Genomic DNA, 22,235 nt, shown 5'->3' on the forward strand with positions numbered 1-22,235 from the left:
TACATCTACCAAATTAGCAACTTCCTCAAAAAAGGGTTGAATGTTGAAAGTCTCTAATAAAGGTGTCATACAGTGGGGTCGATTTCAACTCCCCCGCCTGCCAGAAAACAGGCAGGAGGGCAGTTAAAATGGAGTGGGGCACTTATCCAGTCCTTTCCCACCCGATCTGGCCAATTGCATAAATGCCTGGAAATTGCGTGCACAACTCGGTGATGTCACTTTTACAAAGATCCAGCGGCAAACTGGAGGGTAATACTCAAGATTGCTACTGCGAAATTGGATGTGATGCTGAATGAAGTCACAGATCCCCAACCCCCTTTTCTGATTGGTTATGCTCACTTTCCACCTGTTTATCAGGCATAATGGATTGGAAAAGCAACTATACTTTGGACCACAGTAGAAATGCAATGCTACAGTACTGCAAGCACAATAAAATTCTGGGAATATAAACAGTCACTTTCTTTTTCTCTTTTAACTACTGTAATAGAAAAATACAATCAAACAATAAAGTGGTATAATATTGTACAACACAATAACAACAGAAAAATGGTGCAGGATATTTAAAGTGTGCTTACTGCAATGGTGTTTGTCCAGTGTTTAGTCACTTCTTTAGATTTTAAGTGTAAGGCTTCTCTTTCTTCCATTTGGGCACGTAAAAATTCTGCCTCTCTATTTATACCATTCAGATTGTCCTGCATTCGTTGCCATTCTGCTTTTGGAAGTACTGTAACTTGTCGAAGGTCCACCAAATTTGGAAAATGTAATCCACCAGAGTCATTGGGTTTGTCATAATTCTGTGCTAAAATTCCCAAAACATCAATTATGTAATACAAAATTTCAAAATAGTTAAGTGCAGTTCCCACCACTTAGAGCAAAAGCGTTGTTACTAACGTGATTTATCTGCTATAAGTGGTGGCGGTAAAACCAGTCTCCGATTCAATAAGAACTGATCATCAGTGCCTCATGTTTGAGGCCAACAGCAGAACATGTACAGTTTAAACCAAACAAACTTAAAACACTAATGTGTTTTCATTCATCTTCATGCATCCTATTATGGCCAGCTCAAGTAACGTCAGGATATGTGCTCCCATTTACAAGTATGGTCCAGCTTTTGTAATGCGTGAGGTTCTAGTGATATTTTTAGATATTTTAATCACGAGTATCTTTATTTCTGCGAGCATACATCTCCAATTTAACTGGGAACATTTTGTCACAGAAATCCCCAGTGCATAGATAGAGGAGTGTTGTGAAGCAGTGTGTAAAACGATTAAGTACAGCGGATTAATGAGGTGCAAAGAACTTAGTGAACTGCCCAAAATAGCTGGCGGTTTAATACATTTTAAACGACACCTTTGTAATTGACTCTGATGGTACTGGCAAATGGTGAGCGCTATTTACTAGTTACGGTGTCCTAGCCAATATTTATCTCTCAACCAACATCACTAAAAGACAGATTATCTGGTCGTTATCACATTGCTGTTGGTGGAACCTTAGCTGTGCACAAATTGGCTTGCGCATTTCCTACATTACAACAGTGACTGCACTTCAAGAAGTACTTCATTGTCTGTAAAGCACTTGAAGCCATCCTGTGGTTGTAAAAGGTGCTATATAAATACAAGTCTGTCTTTTATTTAATAGCAAAATACTGCGGATGCTGGAAATCTGAAATAACAACAGAAAATGCTGGAAATACTCAGCAGGCCAGGCAGCATCCATGGAGAGAGAAACAGAGTTAACGTTTCAGGTCTGGGACCCTTCATCAGAACTGGAAAAAGCTGGAAATGTAACAGATATTAAGCAGGTGCAGTGACAGCGGGGGGGGGGGGGGGGGTGGAGGTTTAGGAGGGGAGGAAGGAATTGAAAGAACATGCTGTGAAAATGTTGCAAATGGGAATGGCAAAATCATACTGCATGAAAAATGGGGGCAAGGATTATTATCTGAAATTGTTGAACTCTACGTTGAGTCCGGCAGGCTGCAAAGTGCCCAATCGAAAGATGAGGTGCTGTTCCTCGAGCTTACGTTGAGCTTCATTAGAACAATGTAATAGGCCGAGGACAGAGAGATCAGAGTGGGAGTGAAACATAGAAACATAGAAGATAGGAGCAGGAGTAGGCCATTCGGCCCTTCGAGCCTGCTCAGCCATTCAATGAGATCATGGCTGATCATCCAAATTCAGTACCCTGTCCCTGCTTTCTCCCCATATCCCTTGATCCCTTTAGCCTTAAGAAATATATCCAACTCTTTTTTGAATATATTTAATGAACTGGCCTCCACCGCCCTCTGTGGCAGAGAATGCCACAGGTTCACCACTCTCTGGGTGAAGAAATTCCTCCTCATTTCAGTCCTAAATGGCTTACCCCTTATCCTTAGACTATGACCCCTGGTTCTGGATTCCCCGGCCATCATAAACATCCTTCCTGCATCTAGTCTGTCCAGGCCTGACAGAATTTTATAGGTTTCGATGCGATCCCCTCTCAATCTTCTAAACTCCAGTGAGTATAAGCCCAATCGACACAATCTCTCCTCATACGTCATTCCTGCCATCCCAGGTATCAGCCTGGTGAATCTTCGCTGCACTCCTTCCATGGCAAGAACGTCCTTCCTCAGGTAAGGCGACCAAAACTGCACACAGTACTCAAGGTGCGGTCTCACCAAGGCCCTGTACAACTGTAGCAAGACATCCTTGTTCCTGTACCCGAACCCTCTTGCTACGAAGGCCAACATACCATTTGCCTTCTTAACCGCCTGCTGCACCTGCATGCTTACCTTCAGCGACTGGTGCACAAGAACACCCAGGTCTCTTTGCACTTCCCCTTCTCCCAATCTATTGCCATTCAAATAATAATCTGCCTTCCTGTTTTTGCCACCAAAGTGGATAACCTCACATTTATCCACATTATAGTGCATTTGCCATGTTTCTGCCCAATCACCCAATCTGTCCAGATCGTACTGGAGTTTCACGACATCCTCCTCACAGCTTACCCTCCCACCCAGCTTTGTGTCGTCTGCAAATTTGGAGATATTACATCCAATTCCCTCGTCCAGATCATTAATATATATTGTGAACAGCTGGGGTCCTAGGACCGATCCTTGCGGTACCCCACTAGTCACTGCCTGCCACTCGGAAAATGACCCGTTTATTCCAACTCTTTGCTTTCTGTCCGCCAACCAGTTCTCTATCCAAGTCAATACCTTGCCCCCAATCCCATGTGCCTTAATTTTGCACACTAATCTCTTATGTGGGACCTTATCGAAAGCCTTCTGAAAGTCCAAATACACCACATCCACTGGTTCTCCCTTATCTATTTTACCAGTTACATCCTCAAAAAATTCCAGTAGATTAGTCAAGCATGATTTACCTTTTGTAAATCCATGTTGACTTTGTCCGATCCTGTCACTGCTTACCAAGTGCTCTGCTATTACATCTTTTATAATAGATTCAAGCATTTTCCCCACTACCGATGTCAGGCTTACCGGTCTATAATTCCCCGCTTTTTCTCGACCACCTTTTTTGAATAGTGGGGTAACATTAGCTACCCTCCAATCCATGGGTACTGTTCCAGAGTCTATCGAGTTCTGGAAGATGACCAGTAATGCATCTACTATTTCCAGGGCCACTTCCTTAAGTACCCTGGGATGTAGATTATCAGGCCCTGGGGATTTATCGGCCTTTAGTCCCATCAATTTTCTTAACACCATTTCCCTACAAATACTGATTTCTTTCAGTTCCACCCTTTCATCAGGCCCTATGTTCCCCGGCATCTCTGGGAGGTTATTTGTGTCCTCCTTTGTGAAGACAGAACCAAAGTATGAATTTAGTTGGTCTGCCATTTCTTTGTTTCCCATTATAAATTCCCCTGATTCTGACTGTAAGGGACCTACGCTTGACTTCACCAATCTTTTTCTCTTCGCATATCTATAAAAGCTTTTACAGTCAGTTTTTACGTTCCCTGATAGCTTACTCTCATATTCTATTTTCCCTTTCTTAATTAATCCCTTTGTCCTCCTTTGTTGAATCCTAAACTGCTCCCAATCCTCAGGATTATTGCTTTTTCTGGCCAATTTATATGTCGTCTCCTTGGATCTTATGCTATCCCTAATTTCCCTTGTTAGCCACGGTTGAGTCACCTTTTTTGTTTTATTTTTATGCCAAATTGGGATGAACAAATTCTGTAGCTCAGCCATTCGGTCTTTGAATGTTTGCCATTGTCTATCCACCGTCAACCCTTTGAGTGCCATTCCCCAATCAATCCTACCCAACTCGCTCCTCAGACCATCGTAGTTTCCTTTATTTAAATTGAGGACCCTAGTCTCTGAGTCAACTACTTCATTCTCCATCTTAATGAAGAATTCGATCATATTATGATCGCTCAGACCCAAGGGGCCTCGTACAACAAGATTGCTAATTAATCCTTTCTCGTTACATAATACCCAGTCTAAGATGGCCTGATCTCTGGTTGGTTCCTCGACATATTGGTCCAGGAAACCATCCCATATACACTCCAGGAATTCCTCCTCCACAGTATTGTTACTAATTTGGTTGGCCCAATCTATATGTAGATTAAAGTCACCCATGATGACTGCTGTGCCCTTATTGCACGCTTCTTTAATTCCCCTTTTAATGCCTAATGAAGTGGAGAATTAAAGTGACAGGCGACCGGAAGCTCGGGGTCACCCTTACGGACTGAACGGAGGTGTTCCGCAAAGCGGTCGCCCAATCTGCGTTTGGTCTCCCCAATGTAGAGGAGACCGCATCGTGAACAGCGAATACAGCATATTAAATTGCAAGAAGTACAAGTAAATCGCTGTTTCACCTGGAAGGGGTGTTTGGGGCCCTGGACAGTGGGAAGGGAGGAGGTAAAAGGGCATGTGTTGCATCTCCTGCGTTTGTACGGGAAGGTGCCAGGTGAAGGAGAAGGGCTGTTGGGGGTGATTGAGGAGTGGACCAGGGTGTCGCGGAGGGAGCGGTCCCTTCGGAATGCTGAAAGGGGAGGTGAGGGGAAGATGTGTTGGTGGTGGGATCACGTTGGAGGTGGCGGAAATGGCGGAGGATGATCCGTTGAATGTGGAGGCTGGTGGGGTTAAAGGTGAGGACAAGGGGAACCCTATCCTGGTTCTGGGAGGGAGGGGAAGGGGTGAGAGCAGAAGTGCGGGAAACAGAACGGACACGGTCAAGGGCCGTGTCAACCACAGTAGAGGGGAATCCTCGGTTGAGGAAAAAGGAAGACATGTCGGAAGCACTGGTATGGAAGGTGGCATCGTCAGAACAGATGCGGCGGAGACGGAGAAACTGGGAGAATGGAATAGAGTCCTTACAGGAAGCGGGGTGGGAGGAAGTGTAGTCCAGGTAGCTGTGGGAGTCGGTGGGCTTGTAGTGGAAAGCCGATCGCCAGAAATGGAGACGGAGAAGTCAAGGAAGGGAAGGGAAGAGTCGGAGATGGACCATGTGAAGGTGAGGGAAGGGTGGAAATTGGAAGTAAAGTGAATGAACTTATCTAGTTCAGGGCAAGAGCAGGAAACGGCACCAATACAGTCATCGATGTACCGGAAAAAGAGGTGAGGGAGGGGACCTGAGTAGGACTGGAACAAAGAATTTTCCACATATCCCATGAACAGGCAGCCATAGCTAGGGCCCATGCGAGTTCCCATAGCAACACCTTTAATTGGGAGGAAGTGAGTGGAGTCAAAGGAGAAGTTGTTCAATGTGAGAACAAGTTCAGCCAGGCGGAGGAGGGTGGTGGTTGATGGGGACGAAGGCGATGGAAGAAGAGCCCATCTGAATGAATTTCGAGCTCGGCACGATGCTGAGCTCTTCATCCATCGCTTTCGTCTCCGTGCCCACTTCTCTGGCCAGGATTCTTCCACCCGCACTGCTGATCCTTTCTCCCGCTTTCTAATGCTCGTTCTACTTGGACCCCTCCCTCTGGCCTCTTACCCTCTCTAGATCTTTTCATTGCTAACTGCCGACGTGACATCGGCCGTCTCCATTTCTCTGCTCCCCTCTCTCACTCCAACCTACCTCCCTCTGAACTTGCAGCACTCCGTTCTCTCCAATCCAACCCTAACATTATCATTAAACCTGCTGATAAGGGTGGTGCTGTTGTTGTTTGGCGAACCGACCTCTACCGTGCGGAAGCTGAACGCCAACTCTCCGACACCTCCTCCTACCTCCGCCTGGACCATGACCCCACTAGCAAACATCAAGCTATTGTTTCCAAGACTGTCACTGACCTCATCTCCTCTGGAGATCTTCCCTCCATGGCCGCCAACCTCATAGTCCCCCAACCCCGCACAGCCCGCTTCTACCTCTTTCCCAAGATCCACAAACAGGACTGCCCTGGTAGACCCATCGTTTCAGCCTATTCTTGCCCCACGGAACTTATCTCTTCCTATCTCGGCTCTATTTTTTCTCCCCTTGTCCAGTCTCTTCCCACCTACATTCGCGACTCTTCCGACGCCCTCCGTCACTTTAAGTTTCCAGTTTCTTGGCCCCAACCGTTTCCTTTTCACTATGGACGTCCAATCCCTCTACACCTCCATCCCCCACCAGGACGGCCTTCGGGCGCTCCGTTTCTTCCTTGAACAGAGGCCCAACCAGTCCCCATCAACCACCACCCTCCTCCGCCTGGCTGAACTTGTTCTCACATTGAACAACTTCTCCTTTGACTCCACTCACTTCCTCCCAATTAAAGGTGTTGCTATGGGAACTCGCATGGGCCCTAGCTATGGCTGCCTGTTCATGGGATATGTGGAAAATTCTTTGTTCCAGTCCTACTCAGGTCCCCTCCCTCACCTCTTTTTCCGGTACATCGATGACTGTATTGGTGCCGTTTCCTGCTCTTGCCCTGAACTAGATAAGTTCATTCACTTTACTTCCAATTTCCACCCTTCCCTCACCTTCACATGGTCCATCTCCGACTCTTCCCTTCCCTTCCTTGACTTCTCCATCTCCATTTCTGGCGATCGGCTTTCCACTACAAGCCCACCGACTCCCACAGCTACCTGGACTACACTTCCTCCCACCCCGCTTCCTGTAAGGACTCTATTCCATTCTCCCAGTTTCTCCGTCTCCGCCGCATCTGTTCTGACGATGCCACCTTCCATACCAGTGCTTCCGACATGTCTTCCTTTTTCCTCAACCGAGGATTCCCCTCTACTGTGGTTGACACGGCCCTTGACCGTGTCCGTTCTGTTTCCCGCACTTCTGCTCTCACCCCTTCCCCTCCCTCCCAGAACCATGATAGGGTTCCCCTTGTCCTCACCTTTCACCCCACCAGCCTCCACATTCAACGGATCATCCTCCGCCATTTCCGCCACCTCCAACATGATCCCACCACCAAATGCATCTTCCCCTCACCTCCCCTTTCAGCATTCCGAAGGGACCGCTCCCTCCGCGACACCCTGGTCCACTCCTCAATCACCCCCAACAGCCCTTCTCCTTCACCTGGCACCTTCCCGTACAAACACAGGAGATGCAACACATGCCCTTTTACCTCCTCCCTTCCCACTGTCCAGGGCCCCAAACACCCCTTCCAGGTAAAACAGCGATTTACTTGTACTTCTTGCAATTTAATATACTGTATTCGCTGCTCACGATGCGGTCCCCTCTACATTGGGGAGACCAAATGCAGATTGGGCGACCGCTTTATGGAACACCTCCGTTCAGTCCGTAAGGGTGACCCCGAGCTTCCGGTCGCCTGTCACTTTAATTCTCCACTTCACTCCCACTCTGATCTCTCTGTCCTCGGCCTATTACATTGTTCTAATGAAGCTCAACGTAAGCTCGAGGAACAGCACCTCATCTTTCGATTGGGCACTTTGCAGCCTGCCGAACTCAACGTAGAGTTCAACAATTTCAGATAATAATCCCTGCCCCCATTTTTCATGCAGTATGATTTTGCCATTCCCATTTGCAACATTTTCACAGCATATTCTTTCAATTCTTTCCTCCCCTCCTAAACCCCCCCGCCAACCCCCCCCCGCCCCCCCCGTCTCTGCACCTGCTTAATATCTGTTACATTGCCAGCTTTTTCCAGTTCTGATGAAGGGTCCCAGACCTGAAACGTTAACCCTGTTTCTCTCTCCACGGATGCTGCCTGGCCTGCTGAGTATTTCCAGCATTTTCTGTTCTTTCTTTTATTTATCCAATATAGACAGCTGCCCGGAATAAGTGTGGACAGTGTAAGTGGTGGAGACTGTACTCCCATCACCTCCTGGTCTGTACCCAGATCTGGAATTTATCTACATTTGAATATTTGAACACCATCCAAACTCAGTGAATTATTTTGTACTAGGTAGCATAAATTAACAATTCTAAGTATTGCTCATTAAATGGCAGTTAACTTGTGTTTTTCTAATCTTATGATCACCCAAAATCAGTTTTACTGCTACATCCTATTTAACAATTTAGAACTTATTCTAAGCACTACTATGCCTTATATTTCTCAGTGTTAAATGCAACTTACCATTCATTTTCCCAAGATCCCTCTCCTCATGACATCTTGGCACACACACATTGATGTTCTGAACCGAAGATATTCTACCTACAATCCATAAATAATAGATATAAACAGCAGGAAAACACTATTCGAAACTGCACAATTATATTAATTACCATTGATTAACACCTTTGGGTTCCCATCAGCGATCCAGATACTAATTTAATCTCACAAGCTATCGTGTTAGTCATGTCTCTTACGAGGAATCTTGTCAAACACTTTAATGTTTTAGGGGTAAAAGACCACAATTTACTGTTTATATCTAGGGTTTTATATGTGATATCTATTTTGGCCTTGAATTGTCCTACATAAATCGATTCAAAATGAAAGACCCAACCAAAGTTTGGTCATCGGCTGGAATACAGTATAACATTAGCTGAAGTACCATTTAACTTGAACTCACCTACAAAGATATAAAAATCTGACGGGACAATTTAGTGTGCAACTGATGAATGCTTTATTTAACTATGTGTATCACACTAAAGTTAGTACCACCATCATGTTTGGTATCAATGATTACTGTTAATAAAGATTTGAAAAAGGTGACTGATACTAAGCATCATTTAATAAAATCTAATTCATTACAAGCACAAAAATCAACTTGATTTTCAGTATTAACTCAAAGGTGTTAATCAACTTCCAATATATGGTATGCAATTGCCAAGATTAACTTTTGTAATGTATGTCATAAGATAAAGCAGGTAGACTTCCAGGATTAAGTCTGTAACTTTCTTTTATTAAAAAACACATTAATTTCTTTGTTCAGGTAGTGGTTTAACTGCTGTAATGAAACAGTTCAGTTGTGGTGCGCTGGTTCTGGGGTCTCCAGGATCCATCTTTGGAAATTTGTCTGCGGTCATCTTCCTTCCTAGATTAATGCAATTTTCTTTTTTCATTAACACCACCTAACACTAGTATGGCCCAAATCTTGCTGGAAAAATAACGGATGTTCACGACGCACACCATTATTAATGCGTAAATCGGCCAACATGTTCAGGCGAAGAAGAAATACACTGTGAGTTGCAAATCATCATAACTTAGTGGTCCAGTTACACCGCTCCACCATTAGCCGCACACAAATGGCAGCACACCCTCAACCTCCCTGTTATTTTTAAGAATTTGCTGCATTTTGCACATTAATTACCCATTAAACTCACCACAGAAAGTTAGGGCTCATACTTAACAGCACAATTACCCTCTTAATGACGCGGTAATTTTTAATACAATGCTAATCAACTTCTCTGGCCCAGAAAAGGAACAATTTAAACAGTGGAGTCTGATTCCTGTATTTAATAAATTCTTCTTGGAGATTTAAAAAATTTCAAATTTAATTTTTTTCTTACTTTTCTTTTGTCCCTTTTTCTCTTTCTCATATTACTGTTTCTTTCCCTCTCTTTATTTCCCTTTCTGTACCTGATCTGAGTCTAATTCACCCTCCTTCCCCATCATTCCTGTTTCTTTCTCAATCCTTAAATCTCATTGGTTAAGGGGATACACACTTGGTCCTGTCATTCACTGAGGTCCCAGATGCCCCGTTGCCCTTGCTGCAGCTTGCACTTCCAGCAAGTTATGGTGCAATTATATTCAAGCTGAAGGATGCAGGAAGAAGTCCAACGAACAGCACATGCTGCGAGATACCCCGCTCCAGCAAGATTTAGCCCGTTAATGTTGCTAATATCCCCTGTGGCAGCCTGGAAAGAGTCAGAGGCAAAGAGATTTAGGGATGCAGTGCCCTTTACTGCAACGAGCAATGCAGAACTAACTGTAGCAGTTTACGACATAACTCAATGACAGCCTCCCACGTGAAGCGCAGTCTCCTTTTGCACTGCCTCTCAGAAGTGCGGCTATGTTGTTCTGGGTCTATATACTCTGTTGGGAGAATAAGGATTTCAGTGTGCATCCCTCCTTCTATCTGGTCTTTGTGTAGCACAAGAACATAAGAAGTAGTAGCAGGAGTAGGTCATACGCCCCCTCAAGTCTGCTCCGCCATTCAATAAGGCTATGGCTAAACTTCTACATCAATTCCACTTTCCCACCTGATCCCCATATCACTGGATTCCTTTAGTGTCCAAAAATCTATCGATCTCTGTCTTGAATATACTCAATGACTCAGCATCCACAGCCCTCTGGGGTAAAGAATTCCAAAGATTCACAACCCTCTGAGTGAATAAATTTCTCCTCATCTCAGTCCTAAATGGCGACCCTTTATCCTGAGACTATGACCTTTAGTTCTAGACTCTCCAGCCAGGAGAAACAGCCTCTCAACATCTACCCTGTCACGCCCTCTAAGAATTTTAAACGTTTCAATTAGATCACCTCTCATTCTTCTAAACTCCAGAGAATATAGGCCCATTCTACTCAATCTCTCCTCATAGGACAACCCTCTCACCCCAGGAAACAATCTAGTGAACCTTCGTTCCATCCCCCCTAAGGCAAGTATGTCCTTCCTTAGATAAGGAGAACAAAACTGTACATAGTACTCCAGACGTGGTCTCACCAAAGCCATATATAATTGCGGCAAGACTTCCTTGCTCTTATACTCCAACCCCATTACAAGAAAGGCCAACATACCATTTGCCTTCCTAATTGCTTGCTGTACCTGCATGTTAACTTTCTGTGATTCGTGTACAAGGACACCCAAATCCCTCTGAATACCAACATTTACTAGTTTCTCACTTTTAAAAAAATATTCTGCTTCTCCATTATTCCTACCAAAGTGGATAATTTCACATTTCCCCATATTATACTCCATCTGCCATCTTCTTGCCTAATCACTTAACCAGTGTATATCCGTTTGCAACCTCGTTATGTCCTCCTCACTGCTTACTTTCCCACCTAGCTTTGCATCTTCAGCAAATTTGGATATATTACACTCGGTCCCCTCATCTAAGTCATCGTCGTACATGTCTTCACACTGTTCCCTTTGGGGAACTGTATGAAGTGGTGGAAGGATTTCTGGCCACGATTAACGCTCCTTCCGTGACCGTAACCATCTTCGTACCAGCCATTAGGGTGGTTAGTCCTATGGCGAGAGGGTTTTACGGGCTCCCACAACCCATACGAGGGGGGGGGCCACCCACACCCACGGACGCAAGTATCCCGCTGGATGTCAACCCAGAATTTAGAGCCGGGGCTCCGACTCCACTTGCCGGGACTGTCTGGAGCGGGGTTTGAAACCCTACGCCTTCTGGCCCAGCGGCGGGGATGCTACCGCTACGCCAGAGGCCCACTCCTCTCATCTAAGTCACTGATATAGATTGTAAATAGCTGAGGCCCAAGCACTGAACCTTGCGGCACCCCACTAATTACACCCTGCCATCCCGATAATGACTTGTTTATCCCGACTGTCTGTTTTCTGTCCGTTAACCAATCCTCAAGTCATGCTAATATATTACCCCCAATCCCATGAGCCCTAATCTTGTGTAACAACCTCTTGTGTGGCACCTTATCGAATACCTTCTGAAAATCCAAATATACTACATCCACTGGTTACCCCTATCTACCCTGGTAGTTAGACCCTCAAGAAACTAATAGATTTGTCAAACACGATTTCCCTTTTATAAAACCGTGTTGACTCTGCCCAATCATATTATGATTTTCCAAGTGCCCTGTTACCACATCCTTAATAATAGATTCTAGTATTTTCTCTACTACTGATGTCAGGCTAACTGGCCTATAGTTCCCTGTTTTCTCTCTCCCTCCTTTCTTGAACAGCAGGGTTACATTTGCTACCTTCCAATCCACGGGGACGTGACTGCTGCCAACATAATAAAGTAGTTGCACATGCGCAACTCCAGTTGTTTTTTGGTTGTTCTCGCCGGACTTCCCACAGATTGGTGGGAGAGAAAGGAGGGGAGGGGAGGGGAAAAGAGATCGCTGCTGCTGAACTGAGGAGAAGAAAATAAAAATTAAAAGTTGAATTAACATTTATGTGCTGCCGAACTGAGCCGAGACAGAAAGGAGGGAAAGTGGTGGGGAAAAGAGATCGCTGCTGCTGAACTGAGCCAAGAAAGTTAATGCACTGCCAAACTGAGCCAAAAACAAAATAAAAACTAAAAGTTGAATTGGTGTTTCTATCGGCTTAGGAAAGTTATGAAAGTTAACATTTATGCGCAGAATGCTTCTGTGCAGCTTCCGGTTCGTTAGCAGCAGTCGCTCTGCTCTTTTAAAATCTGAGGATGTCAGCCATCAGGTCCAGGGGAATTTGTCAGCTTTTAGTCCCATTAATTTCTCCAGTACTTTTTCTTTACTAATATTACAGGAAACTTTGGTTTATCCGGAGGTTGTATGTCCGGAAACCTCGATTTCCGGCAGAAATCAGGAGTCGTTTTGTTAGGTTTTTTTTCTTCTCGTGGCTTTGTTTTCAACAGTCGGGCTCTGGAAAGTCTCTCTGAAGCTGTTGCTAAGCTACAGAGACGCTTCCAAGGTACGGGCCGACTGTTTACAAGCTGTTGCTAAGCAACAGTGTTTGTTGTCAGATACGGAGATGAAAACCTCTGTATGCTTCAACATTAACTTTGTATGTCCGGCAGTTTTGATAGATCGGCAACAGCTCGGTCCCGTCGGTGCCGGATATAACAAAGTTTCCTGTAATTACTTTAAGTTCCTCACTCTCATAAAACCCTTGGTTCCCCACACCCACAATTTCAGGTATGTTCTTTGTGTCTTCTACTGTGAAGACAGACACAAAATATTTGACTAATGTCTCTGCCATTTCATTATTCAGAATTATAATTTCTCTTGTCTCTGCCTCTAAGGGAGCCACATTTACTTTAACTAATCTCTTCCTTTTTAAATACTTGTAAAAGCTCTTACAATCTGATTTCATATTTCGTGCTAGATTATTCTCATATTCTATTTTCTCCCTCTATCAATTTCTTGGTCATCCTTTGCTGGTTTTTAAAACCCTCCCAATCCTCAAGCTTACTACTCTTTTTGGCAATATTGTAAGCGTCTTCTTTTAATCTAATACAAAGCGACAGCAACGTCTTTCCATCTAAGCAGCGCAGCCACGCAGCCATCTGCCGGTCCCACACAGCCCAGGAACATAGAAACATAGAAGATAGGAGCAGGAGTAGGCCATTCGGCCCCTCGAGCCTGTTCCGCCATTTACTGAGATCATGACTGATCATCCAAATTCAGTATCCTGTCCCTGCTTTCTCCCCATATCCCTTGATTCCTTTAACCTTAAGAAATATATCCAACTCCTTCTTGAATATATTTAATGAATTGACCTCAACTGCCTTGTGTGGTAGAGAATTCCACAGGTTCACCACTCTCTGGGTGAAGAAATTCCTCCTCATCTCAGTCCTAAATGGCTTACCCCTTATCCTTAGACTGTGACCCCTGGTTCTGGACTCCCCCGCCATCGGGAACATCCTTCCTGCATCTAGTCTGTCTAATCCTGTTAGAATTTTATAAGTTTCAACGAGATCCCCCCTCATTCTTCTAAACTCTAGCGAATATAAGCCTCATCGACCCAATCGCTCCTCATACGTCATTCCTGCCATCCCAGGTATCAGTCTGGTGAATCTTCGCTGCACTCTCTCCATGGCAAGAACGTCCTTCCTCAGATAAGGTGACCAAAACTGCACACAATACTCACCAAGGCCCTGTACAACTGCAGCAAAACATCCTTGTTCCTGTACTCAAATCCTCTCGCTATGAAGGCCAACATACCATTTGCTTTCTTAACCGCCTGCTGCACCTGCATGCTTACCTTCAGCGACTGGTACACAAGGACACCTAGGTCTCGAAGAACAGCACCTCATCTTCCAATTAGGCACTTTACAGCCTTCCGGACTCAATATCGAGTTCAACAATTTCAGATCATAACCTCGGCCCCTATCGTATTTTTATATATTTTTTATCCACACTTTTGGTTTGTGCCTTTTTCTTTTTTATTCTTTCTCTCCCACATGGCAGCTGTCTTTCATTCTGCCAGCACATTTCACACTTCATCTAGAGCCATCCTTTGTTTCTTTACCTGTCCTATTACCATCTCATCTCGCCTTGAATATCTCTTAATCTCTCTTCACCTCTCACAGACCTTCCCTTTTGTTCTTTCATCCCCTCCCCCATTTTCCAGCCCCCAAACTTGCTTTTTAATCTGTTTCATTTCCTGCTTTTTTCTCAGTTCTGACGAAGGGTCTTCGACCTGAAACGTTAACTCTGTTTCTCTCTCCACGGATATTGCCTGGCCTGCTGAGTTTTTCCAGCATTTTCTGTTGTTGTTTCGGACACCCAGGTCTCGTTGCACACCCCTTTTCCCAATCTATTGCCATTCAGATAATAATCTGTCTTCCTGTTTTTGCCACCAAAGTGGATAACCTCACATTTATCTGCATTATACTGCATCTGCCATGCATCTGCCCAATCACCCAACCTGTCCAAATCATACTGGAGTTTCTCAGCATCCTCCTCACAGCACACACACCCACCCAGCTTTGTGTCGTCTGCAAACTTGGAGATATTACATCTAGTTCCCTCGTCTAGATCATTTATATATATTGTGAATAGCTGGGGTCCTAGCACCGATCCCTGTGGTACCCCACTAGTCACTGCCTGCCACTCGGAAAAAGACCCATTTATTCCAACTCTTTGCTTCCTGTCTGCCAACCAGTTCTCTATCCAAGTCAGTACCTTGCCCCCAATCCCGTGTGCTTTAACTTTGCACGCTAATCTCTTATGCGGGACCTTATCGAAAGCCTTCTGAAAGTCCAAATACACCACATCCACTGGTTCTCCCTTATCTATTCTACCAGTTACATCCTCAAAGAATTCCAGTAGATTAGTCAAGCATGATTTAGCTTTTGTAAATCCGTGTTGACTTTGTCCAATCCTGTCACTGTTTTCCAAGTGCTCTGCTATTACATCTTTTATAATGGACTCTAGCATTTTCCCCACTACCGATGTCAGACTTACCGGTCTATAATTCCCCGTTTTCTCTCTACCACCTTTTTTAAATAGTGAGGTTACATTAGCTATCCTCCAATCAATGGGAACTGTTCCAGAGTCTATAGAATTTTGGAAGATGACCAGCAATGCATCTACTATTTCTAGGGCCACTTCCTTAAGTACGCTAGGATGTAGATTATCAGGCCCTGGGGATTTATCGGCCTTCAAGCCATCAATTTCCCGAACACCATTTCCCTACAAATACTGATTTCATTCAATTCCTCCCTCTCATTAGACCCTATGTTCCCCGACATCTCTGGGAGGTTATTTGTGTCCTCCTTTGTGAAGACAGAACCAAAGTATGTATTTAATTGGTCTGCCATTTCTTTGTTCCCCATTATAAATTCCCCTGATTCTGGCTGCAAGGGACCTATGCTTTTCTCTTCACCAATCTTTTTCTCTTCACATATCTATAGAAGCTTTTGCAGTCAGTTTTTATGTTCCCTGCAAGCTTACTCTCATAATCTATTTTCCCCCTCTTAATTAATCCCTTTGTCCTCCTTTGCTGAATCCTAAACTGCTCCCAATCCTCAGGTTTGCTGCTTTTTCTAGCCAAATTATATGTCCTCTCCTTGCATCTTATGCTATCCCTAATTTCCCTTGTTAGCCGCGGTTGAGTCAACTTTTTTGTTTTATTTTTATGCCAAACAGGGATGAACAAATTCTGCAGTTCATCCATGCGATCTTTAAATGTTTGCCATTGCCTATCCACTGTCAACCCTTTAAGTTACGTTCCCCAATCCATCCTAGCCAACTCGTGCTTTTCAAATGTGAAATTTTGCTCAAACTTTGAATGGGCCGCACAACCCATTAAAGGGGCTATGCACCCAAAGAAAATGAGGGGGAACATTGAGCGACAGCTTTGTTTGCTCCTTCCACTTGTTATTGCTGCTGCTGCTGCTCCCCCTCCTCTTTCTTTAGTAAAGTGAAAATGCCAGAAGGACCCCAATGTTGAAAAATGCCTTGCTCGAAGCCTCTTAAGAGTTCAGGAGGTTGTACAGCCACTACAATCATCTAAGTAGCTAAAAACTACTGTCCAGTACCAGAACAATTTCTCCCAAACCATTGCAGCATTTTAAGCTGAGAGCAAGTAAGTATCTGGGTGGGAATGTATGTTGTGAGGAGGATGCAAGGAGGCTTCAAGGGGATATAGACAGGCTAAGTGAGTGGGCAAGAACATGGCAAATGGAATATAATGTGGAGAAATGTGAAGTTATTCACTTTGGTAGGAAAAATAGAAAAGCAGAGTATTTTTTAAATGGTGAGAGATTGGGAAATGTTGGTGTTCAGAGGGACCTGGGTGTCCTTGTACACGAATCACTGAAAGTCAACATGCAGGTACAGCAAACAGTTAGGAAAGCAAATGGTATGTTGGCCTTTATTATAAGAGGATTTGAGTATAAGAGTAAAGACGTCTTACTTCACGGTGGCATAGTGGTTAGCACTGTTGCCTCACCGCGCCAGGGAGCCGGGTTCAAATCCGGCCTCGGGTGACTGTCTGTGTGGAGTTTGCACATTCTCCCCGTGTTTGCGTGGGTTTCCTCCGGGTGCTCCGGTTTCCTCCCACAGTCCAGAGATGTGCGGGTTAGGTTGATTGGCCATGATAAAAATTGACCCTTAGTGTTAGGGGGGATTAAATACGCGGGGATAGGGCTTGGGTGGGATGGCTGTCGGTGTAGGGACCGGGTGCTAGGGTTTGGATGATCAGCCATGATCTCGTTGAATGGCGGAGCAGGCTCAAAGGGCCGAATGGCCTACTCCTGCTCCTAGTTTCTATGTTAATTATATAGGGCCCTGGTGAGACCACACCTGGAGTATTGTGTACAGTTTTGGTCTCCTTACCTAAGGAAGGATATACTTGCCATAGAGGGAGTGCAACGAAGGTTCACCAGACTGGTTCCTGGGATGGGGGGATTGTCCTAGGAGGACAGATTGAGTAGACTTGGCCTATATTCTCTAGCGTTTAGCAGAATGAGAGGTGATCTCATTGAAACATACAAAATTCTTACAGGGCTTGACAGGATTGATGCAGGGAGGATATTTCCCCTGGCTGGGGAGTCCAAAACCAGGGGATCACAGTCTCAGAATAAGAGATCGGCCATTTAGGAGAAATTTCTTCACAGGGTGGGGAATCTTTGGAATTCTCTACCCCAGAGGGCTATGGAGGTACAGTCATTGAGTATATTCAAGACAGAGATCGATAGATTTTTGAATATTAAGGGAATCAAGGGGTATGGGGATAGTGCAGGAAAGTGGAGATGAGGTAGAAGATCAGCCATGATCTTATTGAATGGCGGAGCAGGCTCGAAGGGTCAAATGGCCTACTCCTGCTCCTATTTCTTATGTTCTTATCCCTTTAAATGGTACTGGAAATGGCCATCTCCTCACCTGTAATGCCTATGGTTTGTCAGCAGGTTGAGGAAGTAGCAGTGGCAGCATGGGTTAAGATGAAAATGGCATTAGAAAGGTAGCCTTTCCACCATCTACAAGGCACAAGTCAGGAGTGTGATGGAATACTCTCCACTTGCCTGGATGAGTGCAGCTCCAACAATATTCATGAAGCTCGATACCATCCAGGACAAAGCAGCCCGCTTGATCAGCACCCCATCCACCATCTTAAGCATTCACTCCCTCCACCACCAGCGTTCCATGGCTGCAGTGTGTACCATCTACAAGATGCACAGCAGCAACTTGCCAAGGCTTCTTAGACAACACCTCCCAAACCCGCGACCACTACCACCTAGAAGGGCAAGGGCAGCAGGTGCATGGGAACACCACCACCTTCAAGTTCCCCTCCTAGTCACACATCATCCTGGCTTGGATATATATCGCTGTTCCTTCATCATCGCTGGGTCAAAATCCTGGAACACCTCTCCCTAACAGTACTGTGGGAGTACCTTCACCACAAGGACTGCAGCAGTTCAAGAAGGCGGCTCAGCACCACCTTCTCAAGGGCAACTAGGGATGGGCAAAAAATATTGGCCTTGCCAGCGACGTCCACATCCCATGAATGAATGAATGAATGAATAAAATAAATTGTCCTGTGAACGGCAGTTGCCTCCTTTTTGGCCCCTGACTGTTTCCAGCGGGAATGCTGACCACCCAAATTGAGGTCTGCCCAAAAATCGCAACAGGCAAATCTCCAGTGGTAAGTCAGCATTTTTTGTTTTTGTAATTTTCATCCCACTACTGCCTTGTTTATAGGCTACAGGTTCAGTATAACAAACCTACAAATACAAACTCCAGTTGGAGGTTGATTTGCATTCCCTAAAATGCTTCTTTCAGGTTAAGTTCACTGGCCATAAAATTATTAATTTAAGTGCAACTACTGGCTAACTTACATCAAATAGCATAGTGGCATCTACTGAACATTGTGGGATAACATTAACTCAAATGAAGCATTTGAGAGAATGCAAAACCTACCTCCAGAAGCTATTTGTATTACTGGTTTTGTTATACTGGAAAGCATATTCTAGAAATAGCAGCATTTTTTTTGTCCTTGGGCGACTGTACATAAATAAAACTGTAGTGTATGTACTTTGAAGAAGGAACTATATTCTGCAGCCCCTGTATACTGCAGTACCAGTAGTGACCACCCCTGTATATAAACCGAACATCAAACCACCGTTTCCAAGACTGTCACTGACCTCATCTCCTCTGGAGATCTTCCCCCTGCTGCCACCAACCTCATAGTTCCCCAACCCTGCACAGCCCGCTTCTACCTCCTTCCCAAGATCCACAAACAGGACTGCCCTGGTAGACCCATTGTTTCAGCCTGTTCTTGCCCTACGGAACTTATCTCTTCCTATCTTGACTCTATCTTTTCTCCCCTTGTCCAGTCTCTTCCCACCTACATCCGCGACTCTTCGGACGCCCTCCGCCACTTTAACAGTTTCCAGTTTCCTGGCCCCAACCGCTTCCTTTTCACCATGGACGTACAATCCCTCTACACCTCCATCCCCCACCCGGATGGCCTGAGGGCGCTCCGCTTCTTCCTTGAACAGAGGCCCGACCAGTCCCCATCCACCACGACCCTCCTCCGCCTGGCTGAACTTGTTCTCACGTTGAACAACTTCTCCTTTAACTCCACTCATTTCCTCCAAATCAAAGGTGTTGCCATGGGTACCCGCATGGGTCCTAGCTATGCCTGCCTTTTCGTGGGCTATGTGGAACAATCTTTGTTCCAGTCCTACTCGGGTCCCCTCCCTCACCTCTTTTTCCGATACATTGATGACTGTATCGGTGCCGTTTCCTGCTCTCGCCCCGAACTTGACAATTTCATTCACTTTGCCTCCAATTTCCACCCTTCCCTCACCTTCACATGGTCCATCTCTGACTCTTCCCTTCCCTTCCTCGACTTCTCCGTCTCCATCTCTGGGGATAGGTTATCGACCACTATTCACTACAAGCCCACTGACTCCCACAGCTCCCTGGACTACACTTCCTCCCACCCCGCTTCCTGTAAGGACTCTATTCCATTCTCCCAGTTTCTCCGCCTCCGCCGTATCTGCTCCGACGACGCCACCTTCCACACCAGTGCTTCAGACATGTCTTCCTTTTTCCGCAACCGAGGATTCCCCTCTACCGTGGTTGACACTGCCCTCGACCGTGTCAGTTCTATCTCCCGCACTTCTGCCCTCACCCCTGCCCCTCCCTCCCGGAACCACGATAGGGTTCCCCTTGTCCTCACCTTTCACCCCACCAGACTCCACATTCAACGGATCATCCTCCGGCATTTCCGCTACCTCCAAAGTGATCCCACCATCAAACGTATCTTCCCCTCCCCTCCCCTTTCAGCATTCCGCAGGGACCGCTCCCTCCGAGACACCCTAGTCCACTCCTCTATCACCCCAAACAGCCCTTCCCCTTCGCCTGGCACCTTCCCGTGCAAGCGGAGGAGATGTAACACCTGCCCCTATACCTCCCCCCTTCCCACTGTCCAGAGCCCCAAACACCCCTTCCAGGTGAAACAGCGATTTACTTGTACTTCTCGCAATCTAGTATACTGTATTCGCTGCTCACGATGCGGTCTCCTCTACAGTGGGGAGACCAAACGCAGATTGGGTGACCGCTTTGCGGAACACCTCCGTTCAGTCCGTAAGGGTGACCCCGAGCTTCCGGTCGCCTGTCATTTTAATTCACCGCTCCATTCCCATTCGGACCTCACCGTCCTTGGCCTCTTGTATTGTTCCACGGAAGCTCAACGTAAACTCGAGGAACAGCACCTCATCTTCCGATTAGGCACTCTGCAGCCTTCCGGACTTAATATCGAATTCAACAATTTCAGATCATAAGCTCGGCCCCCATTTCATTTTCTCTTGCAATTGTTCCACTCCTTTCCCCCCCCCCCTTTCCTTTTGTTTCTCTCTCACACCTGGCAGCTATCTTTTGCCCTGCCAGTACACTTTACACCTAATCCCAGCCTATTACCATCTCATCTAGCTTCTAATCTCTTTTACTTCTTTTGTTTCTTTTATTCTTTTGTCCGATCGCAGCCCTGCCTTCGATCTAGTTTCTTTTCTTTCCAGTTTTGAAGAAGGGTCCAACCCGAAACGTCAACTCAAATTTCTCTCCACGGATGTTGCCTGACCTGCTGAGTTTTTCCAGCATTTTCTGTTGTTATTTCAGATTTCCAACATCTGCAGTATTTTGCTATCGTACTAGTAACTTTGTATAGTAGTTCCAGTTTTGTCTCCATTCAGTAAACACCTGTTATAACCAACTTCTGCAGTCCGTGTCTCAATTACACACGGACATTACAAAAACTATTGTCTGTTGTTCTAAAACCTGATGCAATTCATGAAAATAATTTTCAGAACCTTAATGAGCCCAGTGGAACAACAGATACACAAGCTCTCTGCACCAGAAGCACTTCAGAGTGATATTGGGCTCGAATTTGCAGTGGATATGACGGCGTACTCTCAGACTGCGCCGTCATACCACCTTTTGGACACGCTGTGCCCCTGGGATGCGTGGGCCATTGCACTGCCCTCGAGACCTGCCCAAAGTGGCCATTAACTGGTCCAGTCAGCGGGCAGTCGAGGGGGTCATTCAGCCAGATTGCCTGCCTCTCTTCCGCGGCCATGTTCGCGCCCGGGTGGCCCTGGAGATGGAGCACGCGGTGTCCGCCGGCACGCTTGAGTATTTCCGCGACCGGTGAACGCCGCGGGGACTGGAGTGCATCATCAACCCGGACCACCAAATTTTAATTTGATTTGTTTAAGTTTCATTTAATGTATTTTTTGTTAAATTACAGTTTTTGTTTATTGATCGTACCCAAAAGAGTACACTGCCCTCGAGTACGCAGCATCAGAGAGCAAGTTCGCGAAGGAAGGTCCCCATTAGGTAAGGTCATATTCTATTCGGATGCCGGCAACGCCACGCGATGCGGGGTGCCAATGCCCAATGTACAGCAATGCTTCGGGCGCCGAATACATTATCACTCCTGAATTTGTAGGATCGATACCAAGTGAAACCGCCTGGCACCAATGCTACAATGAATATAAATGCAACATGATCGTGCGCCCTTTGACCTTTCTTTTTTAAACTCACTAGAACGGCTCCTGTTGTTACTAGTCGGTCTTCCATTTGGAGACGTTAAGTTTGTAGTTGTCGCCATTTGCTGAAGGAAAGCAAAACATGTGTCAAAAGTTAATTTCGGAACGCGGCCTTCAATCGCTGATTCCGTTCGGCTCGCCGCAGCGCTGTGCTGGGTTCCCTTACGACCGTTGCCCAGCAACCGCGCCGGAAGCGTGAGCTAGGCGCCCCACCCCGCCGAA

General features: G+C 45.7%; 1 protein-coding gene across 1 annotated transcript in view; it reads right to left on the reverse strand.

Moving 5' to 3' along the window:
- LOC147120775 (cilia- and flagella- associated protein 210-like) overlaps positions 1 to 22,227 on the reverse strand; it is a 77,219-nt gene extending 54,992 nt beyond the window's left edge. Inside the window, exons 1-3 of the mRNA XM_085978432.1 lie at positions 22,009 to 22,227; positions 8,467 to 8,544; positions 576 to 799 (exon numbers count right to left, since the gene is read on the reverse strand). Coding sequence (XP_085834558.1) covers positions 576 to 799; positions 8,467 to 8,544; positions 22,009 to 22,075 — 369 coding nt within the window. The 5' untranslated portion in view covers positions 22,076 to 22,227. The remainder of the gene's footprint in view (positions 1 to 575; positions 800 to 8,466; positions 8,545 to 22,008) is intronic.
- Positions 22,228 to 22,235: the final 8 nt, after the last annotated feature.

The sequence above is a fragment of the Somniosus microcephalus genome, chromosome 3, assembly GCF_052327205.1.
Source record: "Somniosus microcephalus isolate GS21.2 chromosome 3, FLI_Smic_1.0, whole genome shotgun sequence".
NCBI lineage: Eukaryota > Metazoa > Chordata > Chondrichthyes > Squaliformes > Somniosidae > Somniosus > Somniosus microcephalus.